Source organism: Alosa pseudoharengus, unplaced genomic scaffold (genome assembly GCF_046254945.1).
Source record: "Alosa pseudoharengus isolate Yale_2024_CS ecotype anadromous, Long Island Sound unplaced genomic scaffold, YU_APseudo_1.1 YU_APseudo_1.1_scf_8, whole genome shotgun sequence".
Lineage (NCBI taxonomy): Eukaryota > Metazoa > Chordata > Actinopteri > Clupeiformes > Clupeidae > Alosa > Alosa pseudoharengus.
Genome location: NW_027468870.1, coordinates 8,171,162 through 8,190,328, shown reverse-complemented (window position 1 = coordinate 8,190,328; position 19,167 = coordinate 8,171,162). Strand labels below are relative to the sequence as shown.

The 19,167-nt window shown below is 39.9% G+C and overlaps 1 protein-coding gene and 1 long non-coding RNA gene across 2 annotated transcripts; one reads left to right on the top strand and one right to left on the bottom strand.

The window, feature by feature from the left end:
• Positions 1 to 13,242: 13,242 nt before the first annotated feature.
• Positions 13,243 to 17,885, bottom strand: grpel2 (GrpE-like 2, mitochondrial). Its single transcript, XM_076275024.1, has 4 exons — positions 17,746 to 17,885; positions 15,966 to 16,125; positions 15,730 to 15,811; positions 13,243 to 15,549 (listed from the first exon to the last, which is right to left on the bottom strand). The coding sequence occupies exons 1-4, from the start codon at positions 17,832 to 17,834 to the stop codon at positions 15,215 to 15,217; spliced, it is 666 nt and encodes a 221-aa protein (XP_076131139.1). The 5' UTR covers positions 17,835 to 17,885; the 3' UTR covers positions 13,243 to 15,214.
• On the top strand, positions 13,969 to 18,694 carry LOC143112755 (uncharacterized). Its single transcript, XR_012984788.1, has 3 exons — positions 13,969 to 14,058; positions 18,193 to 18,289; positions 18,417 to 18,694. It is a non-coding gene; the product is annotated as an uncharacterized LOC143112755 (long non-coding RNA).
• The last annotated feature ends 473 nt before the right edge of the window (positions 18,695 to 19,167 follow it).

Genomic DNA, 19,167 nt, shown 5'->3' with positions numbered 1-19,167 from the left:
CCGATACCGATACCGGCCGATCTAAGCATGTATTAAAGATTAAAGATATTTACTTATTTTGTTGTTATACTCATGTTGGAAAGGGTTTTACTCTTAAGAACAACTAGCCAACTTAATTAGGTTAGTTTGAATAATCCACAATGATTGAAAATGAGAAGCTGACCTGTTTATTCTTAACAGGGTTAAATAAACACAAAATAATAAATAGTCAATTAACCACACAAACTGAATTGGCATCAGTGCTCTGCTCTTGAACAACAAGAGTTTAAACCAAGGCTTAAAAAGCCATCAGTGCAAACAATATTGTAAACTGTATAAAAAAAGCAAAACACACAGAAAAGCTGAGTAGAAAATAAATAGTCAATTAACCACACAAACTGAATTGGCATCAGTGCTCTGCTCAAGAGTGTAAACCAAGGCTTAAAAAGCCATCAGTGTAAACAATATTGTAAACAATAAAATTATATATAAAAGCAACACACACAAAACCTGAGTAGAAAATAGTCAAATTACCACACACACACTGAATTGGCTATAACAACCCAAATAACTGTCACGCCTTCTACAGTATTGCTATCTCCTCCACACTTTACTGCTCCATCTCCATACTCCCTTCAATTTCTACCGTTTGCCCTGGCTGCAGTCTGAGCATGATGGGGAGATTCTTCTTCACAAAGGTGATCATTTCAACATGCTCAGGTGTCAGCCTGCTCCTGCTCATCAATGATAAGTGAGACTGCGCTAAAAAGCCTCTCACTGTTACGTTTTAAAAGCGAAACTGATGCCACAACTGGTCTGGGTTTGCTGAAGTAACCTAGGCTACAGGCTGCATTTATTACAGAAAATCAAGCAACATAGCAATACACTATTTAGAGACAGGAGCTTAAGTTTACCGCGACAACAGCTGTCACTAATTCACATCGTCGTAGGCTGCGCCGATGCACAGACTAAACGATAAAAAAAGTTATGATAGCCTACTGGAAGCTTCCACCCTTTTGGATGTGTAGAGTTGTAGGCCTAGGTGCACTTAGTTGTTAGCGATTGACCAGGTTGCTTTTTGAAATGAAATGCGTTTGTTAGGCTAGCCTATTGTAAAAATAGGGAAATTAAAGTGTGTGCTGTGCCTGTACATTACACAAACAATCTTAAATCGCGGAGATGACATTCGTTAGACAGGCAAAGCTGTCAGCAGCAACATGCATAAGAGCCTTAATAGTAAGAGGGTCTCGCGGACACTCGCGGTCGCGGTTAACATTAGGCTATATTAATTCAACTGTGACATGAAATGTTTGCTCGATAACTTTAAATTCTTAGTGGGACATGCACAGACAAGTGGGATGCTGGACAGGTCGCTAGGTGTGCTGAAAAACGCGGACCGGATTTGGGGGGAAAAGCTGAAAAAAACTGGAATGGATTACCTACATCGGTGCGCTGGAAAACCGGAGTTTTGAAAACAAACTGGATCGGGAGTCCGGATCGGGATTTTCCCGTGCAGGCCGATCCCATATTGATATGCATTTTTTGCTAATATCGGGGACATCCCTACTGCCATCTAATATTCCTCAGGCTCACGATCAAGGTCTCCATGCTCCCACCATAGAAACCTCAGGTAACTGCGATTGTCAGGACTGATGGAACATCCTTTCAATATCGCAGGTGATGGCCACCTTCTCCTTTCTGAAACGACAGAACTCCTACCAAGGAATTAATCATATCGGGGCATGTCAGCAAAGTATCGTTCAACGACATGCTACAAAATTTAGCTGAACAATCAAAGACAACTCTCAATTTGCCAGGTTTCTTCGGGTGGTACACACCGTGGTGGGGTATGTACCAAACAACCTCTCCGACAGATACGTCTGGGGCTGGCTGTTGATTGGCCTTGAACTTCCTCTTTAAGTGCTGCAGGCGAATTATGGCCAAAGAATTGTTAGGTAATGAGGGGGGCTTATGGCCTTTAAATGGGAGAGGCATCTCCAAGTGACCGTCCGCTTTCTGCTGGATGTTTTCTCTAAGAATCTGTATGAAGCGCACATCATCTTGAGACACATTTACCCTCAGAATTCCTCTCATTGAAGTCAGACTCCAGAACCTTCAAGATGTCTGCGGCTGATGAAACCGGCATCTCTCTCACTGCCACTCTATGTATGAATCTTTGACATCCCTGCCTATCCAAGTAGGGATTAGCTGCTCCTATTATACTCCATCCCAGCTCGGTCTTCTGTGCGAATGGTTTATTCTCACCACCAGTGATGACCTCAAGGGGGGCTAAAGCTGAAGGACAATCATAGCCAATTAACAGTCCCACTTCGTAGTCTTGAAGAGATGGCAAGTTATTTGCAAGATGTTTGAGGTGAGGCCACTGTGACGCTGTGGTCCTGGTTGGTATGCAAGACCTGTCAACAGGATGGTTTAGAAACTACATCTAGCTCTCTGACAAGGTCTTCCAAGACAAAAGATGAATCACTCTGTGTGTCAAGAAGAGCATAGGTAAGAATTTCCTTCTGGGGTTCTTTCATAGATGACAAGAAAACCGGGACAATACGAGGTAGCAGAAGAATTCTGAGTTACTGCATGGGGCAAAACTTTGAGGACTTCCTGATTTGCTTGTCCTTCTGTGGAGCCAGACGTGGAACTTCTCTTTGTTTCACCAGATCTCTTCTCTCTCTTCATGCAAACAAGTTGGATGGTGCCGGCTACACATTCCACAGACATGCCGCGTTTTACAATCTTTAGTTATATGTCCCTTACGCAAACATCCAAATCATAGATAATTTTGATGTATGAATGCCTTTTTATCTCCCATAGACTTGGCAGCAAAGACTGGGCACTTAGCAATGCCGTGCAGCTCATCCTTACAGACAGGGCATGGCAGCTTTGGCTTGAAGGGAGAAAAACTTTCTGACTTAAATGCATGATTTTGTTTGGGCACTTGTACTGAGGGCCTTTGCCCTCTTGGGAAACCTTTCATCTACTGAGCTGGAGCTCAAGAAGGAAGAAGTGATGGGATTACAGGCTATGCGGGCTTCCTTCAGCACAAATTTAGTGTTCAAAGATTGGATATTCTCCAGATGCATCAAGCTGGTCTACTACGATTCGGCTCCATTTGCGTACAATCCAGTCTGGCAATTTTTTCAAGAGCTTATGATTTTCCTCACAATCATTTAAGATGGCCAATCCTTTGACGTGGGGCATAGCTTCTACACAGCTCTTTAAAAAGTCAGCAAAATCTCTAAGTGCCAGAGAATCATTAGGACTAATCTTAGGCAATTTCATCAGCTTATCTCAAAACGCTTTCTGCACAATGAATGGATTTCCGTAACGGTCCTTTAAAACTGCCCAAGCACCTTCATATGCATCCTCAGAGCTACGGTAAAAGAATCCTTCCACAGCCTTCCGTGCCTCTCCTGAGAGGTAGCTTTTCAAGTAGAGCATTTTTTCGCTAGCAGAGATAGGTTTCCTGTCAATTAGAGTTGTGATAGACATCCAGAAGACAACAAATTTCAAAGGATCACCTGCAAACACGGTTGGTTCAGGAACAGGCAGACGATTTAGACTTAATGAACTTGCAATTGCTTCAGCTAAGTTGGCTGTTACACTCTGAGATGGTGGTTGCGATTGGAACAGGGAGACTCCCGTATCTAGTTGTCTGTTTGAATACATAGCCGGAGTGGTTCTGACAACAGAGGCTGTATTGTGTTCTCCCACCATGTTCTCCACATCACCCTCCAGTTTATTATAAGTTCTAACTCGAGCTGCAGCCACTTTCACATCCATGCTCGCTTGCAACATTATCAGCTTTGTTTTCTCCTCTTCTAACTTCGGCTCCACTTCTGCTTGTTTCTGCTTCATTTCTATCAGCATTTGTGACTAATGGAGTTTCCATTCACTTTCCAGCTTTATAAGTTTGGCTTGTTGAGCTTGTATCTCTTCGATAGACTTCGATAGACCTTTCTTTCACCTGGGCCTCTAGATTTCTCTTCTGTTGAAGGTTCATCAGGGCTTAGATCTTTCTCGTCAGTGGACTTTTCATTTTCTCCTGACACAGACATGTTCGCATCACTAATTTATGTATTTATAGATTAAAGTGATTCAGGGAGCTGTGATAAGATGTTGGTGTAACCTAACACTGCTCACTTTGAATATTCAAGACAGGCCTACCCAAAATGACAATTAAATACAGAAAACACTTTAAATATTCAAGATAACTTAATAAGAATTAGAGTGGCTCAAGTTAACTTCTGAGATACAGCTCTTTACCATACAATTTCATCACATTCCACACATTTTAAGATGCAAGAGTGAAAATAAACCATTAAACATTTCATATCTGTAACCCTTCCAGATATTTCTCAGTTCATTCACAAACACGAGAGCCTGTTATTTAGCCTTACAACTTGGATCAAACAGGATATGGCCATGTAGGCAAACAGTTCAGTTCGTTTTTTTTTTTTTGATATCCTGATAAGGTACCAAGAGTCTCTCACCGCATCTGTAGGCCTAGTCTCTGTTAAACGCTACCAATTTACGACCTTGCCTGGATGCGTGGAACAAACGATGGCAACCTCCGGAACGAAGACGACGTGCAGCAAAACAGATGACTGAAGATGTAGCGTCGAGTTTTCACTGTAGCAGCCCTTGGATCCAAAAGAGAGTCTCGACTGATGCATAAGGTGTTCTTTATTTAGTTCGCCAAACCAGCATACGTTCAACTTTTAATCAATCATCGTCACCTTAGCACCGTGAAAACTGTAGGCCTATTGAAAACATACATACAAACATTTCACACACACTTGCTTTCACGGCTACAAACATCATTACGTGAACAAACATTTAGAGCGACACATTAATTACACAGCAAAATAGACCATACATATGTGGAAACATTTCCTTAATAACTATTAATGAAACGTAGGCTACCTCGCTGCGCTCACCAAGGAATGCAAACAATATATGATAGTCCTTTCTTCCGTCATGAAACGGGCGTCAATTTAAGTTCATGAATGAAACCAAATCTCAGATAAAATCCTGTAGGCCCAAACACAGCTGCGTAGCCTACCACTCACACCCGCCAGCTACAATTTAACCCTTAGAACCCTAAGCTGTTTTTAGGGCATTTTCACTACCTTTATTCATAAGGATTCATTCTGGTCATTGTAAGTGCCACACACATATATTATATATTGTTTTTTTCAGGAGAGTCTAGGCTATTCAGATCTGCCATAATTTCATGTATTAATACTAGCATTGATTTTATTTTGATTTTTAAAGAATTAAAATATAAAAAGTGTATTATAAAAATTCTTATATTTTGACATGTATCTCACCATAGCAAGCTCACAGCTCTACATGCATTTCATGTGGTTGTAGGGCAGACTGTCCTGAATTGGGCAATATAATTGCCATGTTGGAGGGATACTCTGGGGCTGAGCAATTTACAGAAATATTTGCTGTGTGATTTACGGAAATAAATGCCATTTTTTATAGTGACCTTTCTGAGCTCCATATCTGTGACACGAACTGATCTGACCTGACTTGACTCGAGGTTATGTGTTAGCCTGCGTGCCTGTGTGTATGCTGTCATAATAATTCTCAACTTTTTACTGCATTGCCATGAACAAAGTAAAGGCAAAAAAGGTGTTTATTTGTTGAACAAATTGGGATGCAATGTGAGCCTTGAATTGGATGCCATGCAGGAATTTGCTAGGATCTCAAAACCGGAATATGAACATGCTTTGCCATAGAGAAACACATGATAGCATTGGATTATAAACATGCTTTGCCACAAGAACAGACAAAAACGTAACGGTAAGTCCAGCTATATGAAGTTATTATTTTGCTGTCACTTCATCTGTTTCATAACCCAGAAGGATGTACTTGGTATCAAATGATAGCTCTGAGTCTCCTCTTTCATCTGACATGCGTGGCATATCTATGCGATCACGGGTCCGCGAGTAATTCAAACGAGAGTAATGAGTGTGCAGCGTTGGTTTGTGTACATGACGTTATTATTTTGCAGTCACTTCGTCTGGTTTTATAAGCCCGAAGGATCGATAAACATGGTACCAATGGATAGCCCTGTGCCTCCTCTTTCATCTGATATGCTTGCCATATCGATGCGATCACGGGTTCGCGAGTAATTCAAACTAGAGTAATGTGTGTGTAGGTGAACGCAGAGAAGTATAGACTGTAAATATGATGCAATTTGATTTAATTTCATGATTTTTTTTAATTTTCATACTTGATCGTACAGACAAGTGTGTAGTCTCGTTGGAAAGCCCCACTTCTGCTCTGTCGTGCAATAAAGGTTTCATCTCGCTGCGATGAACCGTTCCGGAGCAATGTAACAGAGAAGAAGGGGTGTGTTTTTTGACGCACTTTGCGTCAATCGGGTTCTAAGGGTTAAAAGCTCATCTTCCCTTGTGCAAACTACGGTGCCACCAAAGGGACAAATTTCAACATTACAGGTGCACAGAATTTCCGGTCAATCACATAGCCTACAAATAACATTAAAGGCACATACAAAATATAGAATTCATTTAGATTAAGTTACAAACATTTACAAAAATATTTTACCAATAATCCAACCCATACTTATTTAATTAAATCAACAGCATATATTAAAACTCCAAAGTGGTCCTTTACACTGTCATTATGATGAACATCAAAAATTTCAGCTTTTAATAGAATTGACAGCATAGCGCAATGTTGATAACATCGTAAAATGACAATATTGTATTCATTTGAGTAAGGTAGGGAGAGCCGGCATGATAGAGGTAAAGGTAAAAAGCAGCCTTTATCTACACACAGCCTGCACTGCATCCATCTCCTGCTTAATGTCTCACTAATCTTCTCTAAACTGTTTGAGTTTGTAAAAAAAAAAATGAAGAGCTTTGAAAAAGCAGTTATTACAATTTTCATTAGTGATATTTTAATATTTCTTAAAATGTACCTACATTTCATTAGGTTTGTATTTTTACTTAGTCTTTTAATGTGTTTTTTGGTTAGCTTTATATATGTTTGTTTGTATTTTCAATTTGAAGAATTTACAGTTTTTAATTATGTTTTTATTTCATTTTAATGTTTTATTTGCTATGGGTGTTACCTGAGGCATACCTTGATTTATAGAATTGAAAAGATAGGATGAAATAAATCAAATGCAAAAAACAAAAAAGCAAAATAGAACAAATTTAAAAAGCAATGGGAAGTGAAGCCAAAAAGTCAGTAAGTTTAGCCAAACCGAGTTGATTTAATTTTGAGATGCAGTAATTAAATCTAGATCTAAATCTATCTAAATCTAAATCTAAATCTGCCTTTGTTTTACATGTCACGATAATGAGACTTGGCAGATTATAACTTGCCTATGTACTGAAGACTGTTCTGTCAAGGGACAAGCCCTTTGTAAACACAATCCATGATTAACTCAGCCACGCTTGCTTTTTTTTAAATTCAGCAGTCATAAAAGAAAATTTGCAAGTGGGTAAGGGTGATAGACCTCCACTGGAATGAAATCAGGTCGGAGGGAAGGTAACCCCTGGGTCAACAATTTTTTTTCCTCTTAGCCCTAGCATTCCACAAACTTACAGTTTGGAAATGCAGTTGGAGAGATCTGACAACACTTTCGGGTTTATTGAGAAACACCTGCTGCTGTGGGCAACAGGCTCCTGGTAGGCAAAAGTACATGTTTTTCTCAGAAAATGTTTCAGAGCACCGAGTGAAGGCGGGGTGATTTCTATGCTCTATGATATGACTTACAGATATCACTTACAGACTTACAGATTATAGATTCTGGAGAGAAGGTCCTGTAGTTTTGTGAACCCACATGACATGCATAATATTATTAGACCTACTATACAAAACACATGCGGATCCTCACGTATGCACACACACACACACACACACACACTCTCGTGCATGCACAAACACACACACACAAACACACACACACACACATACACACACACACACATAACCATGTGCATTGGCAGACTTGACTTGTTTGGCTTTTGACTGCCTTTCTCAGTGTCTTGTCCCAGCCTGTCTTTTCCCAGTGGTGTCTCATTAGACCCCTATTAGCCTGAAGCCAACCCCTATACCCCCCACCAGTCACACAAGATTCACTCAGAACATACAGCACACAGCAGTCAACATCAGTTCACAAACACATTTCACTCACACACACACACACACACACACACACACACACACAGACTTACAGAGCCATACCCGCACAGACACTCAGTAAGATGGCTCACTGCCGCCGTACTGTATATCAGAAACGTTATTGTCTGGGCAGTGGATTATATTTGCGATGCATCGTGAGATTTGCCCTACTGACGACTCACTGACTGGTGTCAGACTGATCTTGCTGATACTCAGAGAGACCAAGCTGTCTTCCCACCCAAACATAAAAACACAAAGATCTAATTCATCTAAATCTAATTCAAGTCAGAAGACCCACCACTATATGACTCATGAAATCATTGCACATTAATACTTTACAACTTGATAAAGCTGTGGTCAAGGATTATAAATTCCTGGAGACCCTGAGCACTTCTAGTGAAAAAAAGATTTGTGGTGGATGCTCTGTCTGCACTCTATTTTGTATTGCATGTATTCAGTATGTCGGCATTCTGTTAAAACACTCCATACTATTGAAGTAATATTTTTGCTTTGATTGTTTCATTTTTGCTAGAAATATTCACTTCACTTTTATGAATGACACCTACCCACAAAGTAAGACAGTTTTTGATACCGAGATAAATTCATAAAAGAAAAAAGGGGAAATCCTCCCTTTCCATGCGGATGGAATGTGCAGCCACGGTTTGTTTCTTTTTGGAAGGGGTTCTTAATTGCAGTTAGAGCCTGCAGCTTCCAAGACTCTCTGTAGGTGGCAAAACCACAACTATACCTGTGATGACTAGTGAGAAACAGGTGAACCCAACTGATTCACTTTCCAGTTACTTCAGGCTGATAACTGATGATGCATCATTCACCAGTTTTCTTTTTCATGTATTTATTCATTCATTCTTCTTTAGGCATTTCTTTGAAACATTTTTTCCTATTAATTAATTAATTATTCCATTCATTCTGTATATTTTAAGAAATATTTTAAGGAAATGTGTATCATTACAACTCGGATCCTCAAATAAAACGTCATGTGTGTATATTGACAGGTAAGCAGCACCTTCTGTTTTATTAACTGTATATTTATAGACACATGACATAGTTATAATTACACTCATAGTTATAGTATGTTTCCCTGCACCTATCCTGATGTTTTAATGGTACCACTACAGGGTGACATAAGGTATCTGGATAGTGGCTTGCCGCTGGCTGTTTATCTGACATAATCAGTAGCTTTCTCCTGTTGTACCCGTTACAACAACAGACAACCAATCTGTATGGTGGAAATTTTTAGTGCACTCAGGTGTAAACTGCAGGCCTGACAGAGGTTTATGAGTTTGTCAAGGAGAACAAGCTCCCACAAGTTCAGGGGGCGTGGGGGGTTAAGAAGAACAGGTTGCCTCAAGGCTTATACTGGCACTTACATTTCTGTAAACAGAATAATGCTAAAAAAAACAGCATACATTATAACAAGTACAAAAACATTACCGCAACACGGAGAAGGGATATGTTGAAATGCCCCCCTCCTAAATTTGTGGATGAAAGATCAAATTCACCACTTCAACACTTTGGTTTCATACAGTATTCAGCATGTAAGTTGGCTGGCTGAGTCCTACCTAAAATATTCTATTCTATCTGCCATCTTATTCAAATTTCTTTCTTTTTCTCTATCTTGGTCTTTCCCCAACTCATGTCATGAAATGTGTGCCTCTAAATCAATCTTTTTTTCAGTTAGAGGTCTTTATCTCTTGTCGTGCCCTTTAGCTAGATCTCGCCTGACTGACATGCTCAACGTTCTCAGTGTCCTCCCCAAGAGATGAACTCATCATCTCAGCAGGGATGAAATTTGGACGATGTGGAAAAACACAGAGAAAACATGCCAGCGCTATACAAAACACAGGTAATATACAGGACATGATGTTCTCCCCGAGTGATTTAACAATGGAATACAGGTAAAAAGTTTGCTAGAGGAATCTCCTGATCTGACACGCTGCTCCGTTCGAGAAATGAGAACAGCGACAGCACGCCTGCCCATCAATAAGTCAGCGAGTGGGAGCCTGTCAGTGGTAATGTGTGTCTTGTGCCCGGGGCTGGATATTATTGCTCAACAGAATGTGATTAAATCAATTAATCTACTGCTACAGCTGCTACACCTGCTTCATCACTAACACCTGTCTAGGACAAACCAACAGAGAGAGATGGTGGACTATGATGTGAAAAAAAACAACAATATAATGGTGTACGTTTCTTTGAGAGGGAGGCTAGGTCTTTGCTTCAGCAACTTTTAATGGTTTATTTTGATGTATAAATGTATCTTATGGAGATCCGGGTGGGGGTGGGGTAGTGGCATTAGAACAGGGGTGGGCAAACTGCGGCCCGCGGCCCGCCAAGCACTTTCATCCGGCCCGCCGAGCATTTCATTTAGTTATCAGGCTGCTCGCTATTTTTTTCCTGCGATAGAGACGACGTTGGTTAGCTTTACTGCAAACTGCTTTTCACTCTCCTTAGATAACGTTTACAATGTCAATGTCAAAACATCATGTTAAATAGTTTTACATGATGTTATCTCTAAGTTAACTCTTAGTTATCTCCTTTGCAGCAGATCTAACGTGAACATTATGCAATCCATTTAATTGGGAACGCGTCTGCACTCACGAGAGGGAGAGAGAGCCGGAGGTTCCAGCTGGCTTGTGATTGTTGATAATTGATATCCCCTTCTTATAAGAAAGTTTTAAAAGGAAATCATGAAGGCAACAGTAGTTCCCACTACTGACCATTTAAAAACTGTGAGAGGGCCCAGCCATAGGTACAGCACTAGCCATAGCGGAGCAGGCAGAAGATCATTGCGAAATAAACGTGAATTAAAGTGACTGTCTTAAAGCGACAGTGCACAATTTATACATTTGTTAAACAGCATAAAAAAAATAAATAAAACAAATTAGCAGTATTTTAAAACAGGGCGGTTTGGGGTTGTGCGGCCCGCCGACCAATTTTCAAAACCCAATGTGGCCCTTGAGCCAAAAAGTTTGCCCACCCCTGCATTAGAACATCATGGATAATAAAGTGATGGTACATGTCAATGCAATGGGCTGTCATTTGTATTTATGATAGGTAAATAAAATGGGTTGACAATCTTTGAGTTTAATAAAAGCAAAGACCAATAAAACATAACTGACATTGACATAACTAAATATCTTTTAAGTACCTGACTCTTTTCTTGGTGTGAATGAACAACTGTCATTTCTGATTTATATTTCAGTTGTCAGTAACCTTGATATGACACAGAAATAAATAAAATAAAGATTGAGTAATGGTGCCAACAGTGAAAAGAATTTCACTTTCAAGACTCCTTAACGTGTGATCTAAATTCAGTAAAGGTGAGGTTTTGGTGAAAGATGAGGATAAGGGTGTTGGAGTTGTGGCGTGTGCTAAGGTGGGGGGAGAAAAGGGCAGGCAGCAGGTGCTTGTTGACACAATAAACATCCACAAGGACAATGCCAAATAGCAAAACACACATAACATTGAATGCCAAGACGACTACTGCAGCCAGTAAAGAGGTAACACAAAGTGATGAGCCATCTACAGCACAGCCAAGGTATCACTTTGGGCCGCTCTGAGGCCATTGTATTTTCCCAGCCCTGCAGTCACTGTTTGATGGCACACTTGGTATGTTACACATGTCAAAACACTAAAGACAGGAAGAGATAAAAATGAACTTAAGTGTGACTCAGAAAGAACACTTAAAGTTGTTTTGATTCACAATATTTCTGTCTTACTACTAGTATCTGTTCTGACAAATTGCTTTCCATTGTAGAGAAAACTATAGGCTATGTACTTTACAAAGGAGGTGGGGTGGTACTTACTCCAGAAACATCATTTTATATGACAAAGGGTAAAGGACATGGCAATTTTTTCTCAAAGAGGCCTAGTTCTTTTTTTACCTTAAATTTTTACCTGTGAAACTGCCCGTTAGAGGTGCCAGTGGTCTAAAACCCACATAAAACACCATCCATGCACGCAAGTGTTATTCCTAAAACAGAAAAGGACCAATCAGCCGTGTTTAGTAAACTGTGGAGGGACTGGGCCCACACCGTCACCGTGCCCCTGGACACAGGTGACTCGTGCCACCCTTCATATCCTTGTGTACCACGCGACACTGACTATACACAGGGGCACACAAGGACACAGACACACACACACTGCACTCACACAAATTTAGATGTCCTTAGGCACGCGGGAACCTATTTTTGACCAGGGGTGCTGAATAACAAAAATAATGGATGTCCGACGATTTCTCCCCTCCTGGACATGTTTCGGATTTTGACTGCTAAATACGTCATTTTAGTGCGGTGTGTGGGTGAAAAGTCCTGGGCAGCCACAAATTCCAATGTTCCGCGACAGCACTCCGACTCCACTGCACCCACCCTAACCCAACAGAAGCGCACTTGACATCATTAGCCTATTTCAGTATAGCTAAGGAAAATTACTTTTCTGATCGTCAAAACCACACCAGAGATGTTTGGCTTTAAATATAGGCTAATAATCAGGCTGCAATGATCTTGCAAATAATTCCTGAATAGCCTAAAGTGTGTCGTCTCCACAGCAAGTATGTATCCTAATAATTTCTATCTTAGCGACTAGTGAAATTATTTCAAACTGTACAACACAATTAAAGTTTCTTTCAGCTTATCCATGCTTTTTTGAATGTGTAAATCGCATAGAATATGTAGGCCTATATCAACCGTAGGCCTACACACTTGATCGCTATCACATAGCTGAAACCACGCTACGGTTCTTACAGTAACTGACTCACGTTCACGTTGATCTCTATTTTAGTAGACTATATTCGAACCAATCCATAACCCTTTTTGCTATTTGACTCATCATGTCAGACAACGAATTAGTAATTATTTAAAAATATATATAATACATTTTAAAAATCTATCTCCTGCAAGCAGAGGGTGCTACAGCACCCCCCTTCCAGCGCCCTTGGATGTCCTTGTCACCATGTGCTTTTGAAACCAAGCCATCCATTTCTTCCCCACAAAGGCGGTAAACATGATCTTTTTTTTTAGCCTACATTCAAGGGAAATGAAATCAAGTTTGTCAAAATAGTACTTCTCAGTTTCCTCTTTATGCAAAATTCACATACAGTTTGTAAAGAATGATATCTTTAACAATCACAACAACCATAAAAACAATTACAAAAATACCTGATACATTTTTGTCATTTTGTCAAGAATTTCACAAAATATTCAGAAATACAAACTGCAAGTGTTCTCATCAATTTACAATTTAAGACTTTCATACCAACAGTCTCATCCAAATAGTGTTTGTCTTCTCCAAAAAAGACTAGGCCAAATTGAATGGAAATCCTGGCTTTAGACACACAGTATGTTTGTCACTTTTGAGAGAATGAATCCAGACAAAAAAGAAAATAATCCGAATAAAGCACAAAAGCAGCAATTAATCATGTCCATCCAAATGAATATTGCTCCAGGGTCTGCAGTTACTATGATGCTAATCCAATGAACATTTCAAGGAAATATTCCAAGAAAGAATTTGATAGCACATTTCCAACGGTTACTGCAGTGTCCTCTGGTTAGGGCGATGCAACAGATTGGAACACATCTCTCACTGTTGCCTTTATATGACTTGGAAAAATACAAGCTAAAACACAACAAACAGCCAGGGAGCTTGATTATTGGTGGCCATTTCACATAAAATATTTTAAATGTCAACAGAGAGAAAACAAGTGACTAGAATCTGGGCCTGGTTAAAGATGAGAGAAAGTGGGGTCTGTTTATTAGTTTCAACAGCTAACATGCAGCTTGTTTCCTCCACAAACAAGAGAGAAGCACCAAACCTTGAGACCTGAAGATCAATCCAAGTAATCTCTAGCGGACATCCTGAGAGCTTCAGAGAACTGAGGTTTGGAGCCTTTAATAAACATCTTAAATCACAACTAGCATTACTTTTTAATAGACCTACTGCACTATACTGCATTATGCTCTCAAATTCACTCTGTGGAGATGCTCTCCCAACAGTATTTGATGGCACACTACCCTCTGGTGGACGACTTGTTTAAAGCAACACCAGTACGCAACAATTTATTATTTTATACGACAACTTTATTTTTTAATAGACAACTGCTTTGCTATCATCTTCAAATTAATTTTGCTTAATTTTGATTCATGTGAAGGACAGATAAATGTATGAGTCATCCCCAGTTGCTATCACCTGGTGAATGACCTTGTAAAAACATGTTTATTTCAGTAAGGCAATACGGTCTAAACATTTGTGCTGTATTTTGAGTATTAATGGTTATGAAAAATTCTCTTGACGGATGGATTCTTGACTGTGAACAGTTAAGTAACAATAAATCTTCAAATAATAAGATCTAAACTCTTGTAACTCTACTGGTACCTGTGTACAGTAAAACATTGTACGGTCATAAAAAATAAATAAAAAAAAATATTTTCAGACTTAAGCTGCACAAGAAGTAATCTGTGAAGTCTATAAAACATACAAATGAGAAACAAAGGAGATAACAGGAACAAATTCTGTTAAAACTTGAACAGAAGAAATAGGCCTAAGTAAAAAAATATCTACTTGCTACCATATGTATTCTCACATTTACAACCCTATTTGCTTAGATTAGATAGACAGCCCATTCTGGACAGCTGAGGCTCTAAGGAAATTAGGCCTTTTCTATTGTCTTTGGACTCTTGAAGAACTGGTGACAACAATGCCTTCAAATGAAATAAAACGAATTATTTTTTGTATCGACACAAAACATCACACCTACAACAACAAAACTATCCAGCAAGAGGGAAAACTGCAGATTCTCATATGTGCAATAAAGCATCACATTCTCAAGCACCATACATTTGTAGGTAACAGACATACCAGAATTTTAAATTAAAAACATATTCATTAAGGGGATAAAATAAAAAAATAAAATGACTAGTAAGTATAAAGAAACGTGCTTTCCAATGATTCATTTGTGATTAAAACGGTCAATCCGGTTGAAAAAAGGTGCTGCATCTTTTCCCAGTCTCCCTGGCATATGTGAAATCTCTGTAGACTATTCGTGTCTCTTCACAGCAATACATACGTGTGCATGTCGAATAGTGCGCCCATGCAGGGTGTAGCCATTTTGCTTCACCACTGTGATGGTGCCAGGCTCTACTCCCTTAGCTGCCATGTGACACACTATCTCATGCTGGTACGGATCATATGTGCCTCCCACTGGATTCATTTTCTCCAGCCCATGTTTAGTAAAGACCTCCTGCAATCTCCCCTGCACCTGTTTCAACCCCTGTGAGTGTCTTTGGACCTCTGATTCTTCTGTCAATGCAGCCGTCTGTTTGTCGAGGAGGTCTGCTATTTCCACCAAGTCACGGCAAAAGCTCTGAATCCCTGAAATAGACATGGTAGCATGACAATGAGAAACAATAGCACAGTAGCCTGTAATATATGGTTGGTAGGTCTCCACTCATACAAAGCTAAAATGTTTTGATGTTTTACACTAATACACTTAATTCAGCATTTGTTTCTCCTAACAAACTTATGGTGCAGGCATAAGAAAGTGTAACTAACCAAAAAGTTTTGCATCCTCTACAAACTTCTGAGTTCTTCTGCGTACATTTTCAGAATCTGCCTGGCCACGTTTAAATCTTTCCTGTAACAGTGGGATGTCAAGTGTTGGTTGGTGCACAGATGCTGTCCACAGCATCTGTGCCAAAACTCATTCATGAAAACTCACATTATGAAAACTTGCAGGGTCTTAGACAGCATACAAAAGCCACATACTCTCCTGGTGTGTCAGGCCCTACCGTGAGGTCCCGAACTTGTTCTTCTAGTTTGATCGCCCTCATCTCCACCGTTCTGACATGGGTGACAGAATGGCTCTCATCTTCATTAGTATCATCACCATGGAAGTTATCCCCTGCATTATGCTTCTCGGCTGCAGTGCTAAGGAGACAAGCTGAGAACCTGTGACAAAAAGAGAAGGTTTTGAAGAACTGTAGCCTAGGCCCTATACAGTAGGCCTATATAGCCTGACCAGCTAATGCTGTTGGAGCAGGCCTTCGCTTCGCTTCCCCATAGAACTAGGCCCTACCTTCCTCGCATAATCAGCGTGGTACGTCCTCAAGTGGTAGGAAAACAGTCAAATTTCACCATGAAGTTCTGTGACTAGCCAGGACGCTGATTGCTACCAATCTGACGCAAGACCGCAAGTTACGCCACGTTTCGGCTATGCTGCTGCGACTTGGTAAAACTAATGCACTTTCGGTTTAAGGAACCTGAGGAACGTAACTAGCTTAACATTTTAAACGGCCGAAAGTGTCACAGAAATGAATAAGAGAACACCATCGTGAGTTAGTTGCCAGCTTCATGGTTTACTCTATACCAGGGGTGGGCAACTAATTTCCCCAAGGGGCCACATGACAAACTGGGACTGTTGAGGAGGGCCGGACCCAAAATACCGAACTCAAGTCTGAACTCAATTCTGTTCAATTCTATTCTGTTCTTGTATAACATTAAGTAAATCATATGGTTTTGTTTACTAGTCGTAAGAACAGATGAAAATGTGAGGGAGACAAAGGAAAAACAGCAATATTTAATCTATGTCCAGTATTTAATCCTCATTCTCAAAAATGATTTTTTGACATTGACATTTTTTTCAGTTTTCAAAGACTGATATAAAAAAGTACTACAATATCTATATAATTAGGCTAGGTCATGAAAATGTGAAGGAGTCAGTAGGCCTACAACCGATAGGCCTGTGCCACCATTTCATCAACACTCAGCAATATTTCATCATTAAATCATTACCATCATTAAATTAACTCTATGCAGAATTAGACTACGAAAATGTGGAGCAGACAATAGTAGGCTGTCATTAGTTAATCAACATGCACAAAGAAAACTATTTTAAAAAGGCTATGTTTTTGCTTTAACTTTATGCACATAACTGTGATTGGTCAACTCGCTCTTTGTGTTGAGCCGGCTGCTTCAAGCAACCTGTGGGTAGTAGCATCATACTAGTTCGCTAACATAAGCTTTGCAAATAAACTCAGACATATTTTGGTTACAATTACGGGGTTATCCAATTGTAAACTGTCTATCTGCCAGTAACGTTTTGAAATGAACACTTCGTATCGCCAACGAGCAGCAGAAGGAGTTCGTTCTAACAACCTTTGCGGTGGTCAGCGACGCAGACATAAGAGACACAAAACTTTGAAAGGTTTATGCCGACGTAAAGGCAACTGCATTGTGTCAACGCAGAAGCTTCTATTCACCAGCACATCAGTCAGGGTGTTTACGTCGTATGCATCCACGCACAAATGTATGGGCGTACAAATAGCAGTCGCTTTCAAAATAAAAACAACGATATTGATTTGCATGCATTATCTCTATGCTAGGCTCTTGACTATTGTTCTTTCACGGACCTTACGCGGGCCGGTCAGGGAAAGCCCACGGGCCGGATGTGGCCCATGCATGCATGCTCTATACTAAGGAAATAGTTCTGAAATATTGACACTGTCCATAGCCTTAACAACACGTCATATGAAACATGTTCTTATACACGTTTAAAACACATTAGCCTACCTGTTATTGTTCAGTATCAATGGATGCAACCTTAAAGAACCGCAAAGACATTTACTCGTAAATAACAGACTACGTATGGCCAATGCCATCTCTGTTCAGCGCCTCCATTAACAACTCCAACATTGTCACGCTCCCTCACGCTGTGTAGCCTAGTTTGAGGCTAGAGGGCGCTGAAGCTTCCGCATAGCCTAAAGTTCTCTGATGAATTCAAAGCGGCCCTAGTATGCACTATTTCTACAAGTGCACAGCTATCCACAGCAGAAGACAAATACTAAGTTGCAGTAGCTTACATAGTGTATTGGGATTAATAAGAAGTGTGTCACTTCATTGGGACTTTGGTGTACCCAGTCAAGGCCTTCTTGCCATATTTAGGCTACTTGTTCTTTTTTCACCCCAATGGGCCCATAAAAAGTAAGACTATCCTACCATCTCCTTTGTTTGACCCAGAAATCAGCATCTTGTGACAGGTCAGCAACCTTGTTAGCAATGACAGGAACTTTTCTGCCTGACAGAGAAAGCAATTCAGGAGATTCTCCAAATCCAGGTAGGTAACTACATTTACAGGATTTATCAGATAATAATAAAATATATTTGACATTAAGTGGCATATTTGTTTTAAGTTTTAAAGGACACCTTACTGCAGCATACATGCAACATTGTTTTACACACAGTCATCTAACCAATCAACAGCCACCATCCCCAGATGGCTAAGGCTGGACCATAGATGGGCTTTCTGAGGACTACATGCTACACATGGCTTCAAAAGCATGCTCGGAATTACTGAAGGGCAGCTGCAAAAGACAATCCGGCTGTGCTGTGAGATGTACTGTAGCTGCAAAAAGTACATAGAACTTTGCAGCTGCAATTGTAGGCTTACAAAATGAATTCCTATAACAAATGTGTTTTTTTTTATTATATAATTTCTCTATGCACTATACCACTATACTATACCACTACATTTCAAACTTACAATTGCCTTAATAAACTCCCTTTCACACATTGTTCAATTTGATTTGATATGATTATACCAATGAGTCTTTAAATAGAATAAATCTTATAAACAAACAGTATGGTTTCTGCTCTGTGCACAGTGAAAAAGCAATACTTGTTTACATTACATTACATTTGGTGTGTAGAAATCAGGGGGATATTCTAAGAATGACATGTAACTATTCAAATAGTCAAAGGGGTCAGGTAATCTCAGTTTTAATCTTTAGGACCCAATCAGACACCCCAAAAATATGGTAGTTTTTTAACCCTGTCCCCAAAATGCTGCTAAGCTACCTATTTTGTTTTACTCCCGTAAAGGGCCTAGACTAGGACTCTATGTAAGAATAGTTTTTTTATGTTACGGTTTATATTGGCTGCAGTATCACATAGCAAATGACTGCACAGTTTTTACTAAACACAGAATAGAGGCAA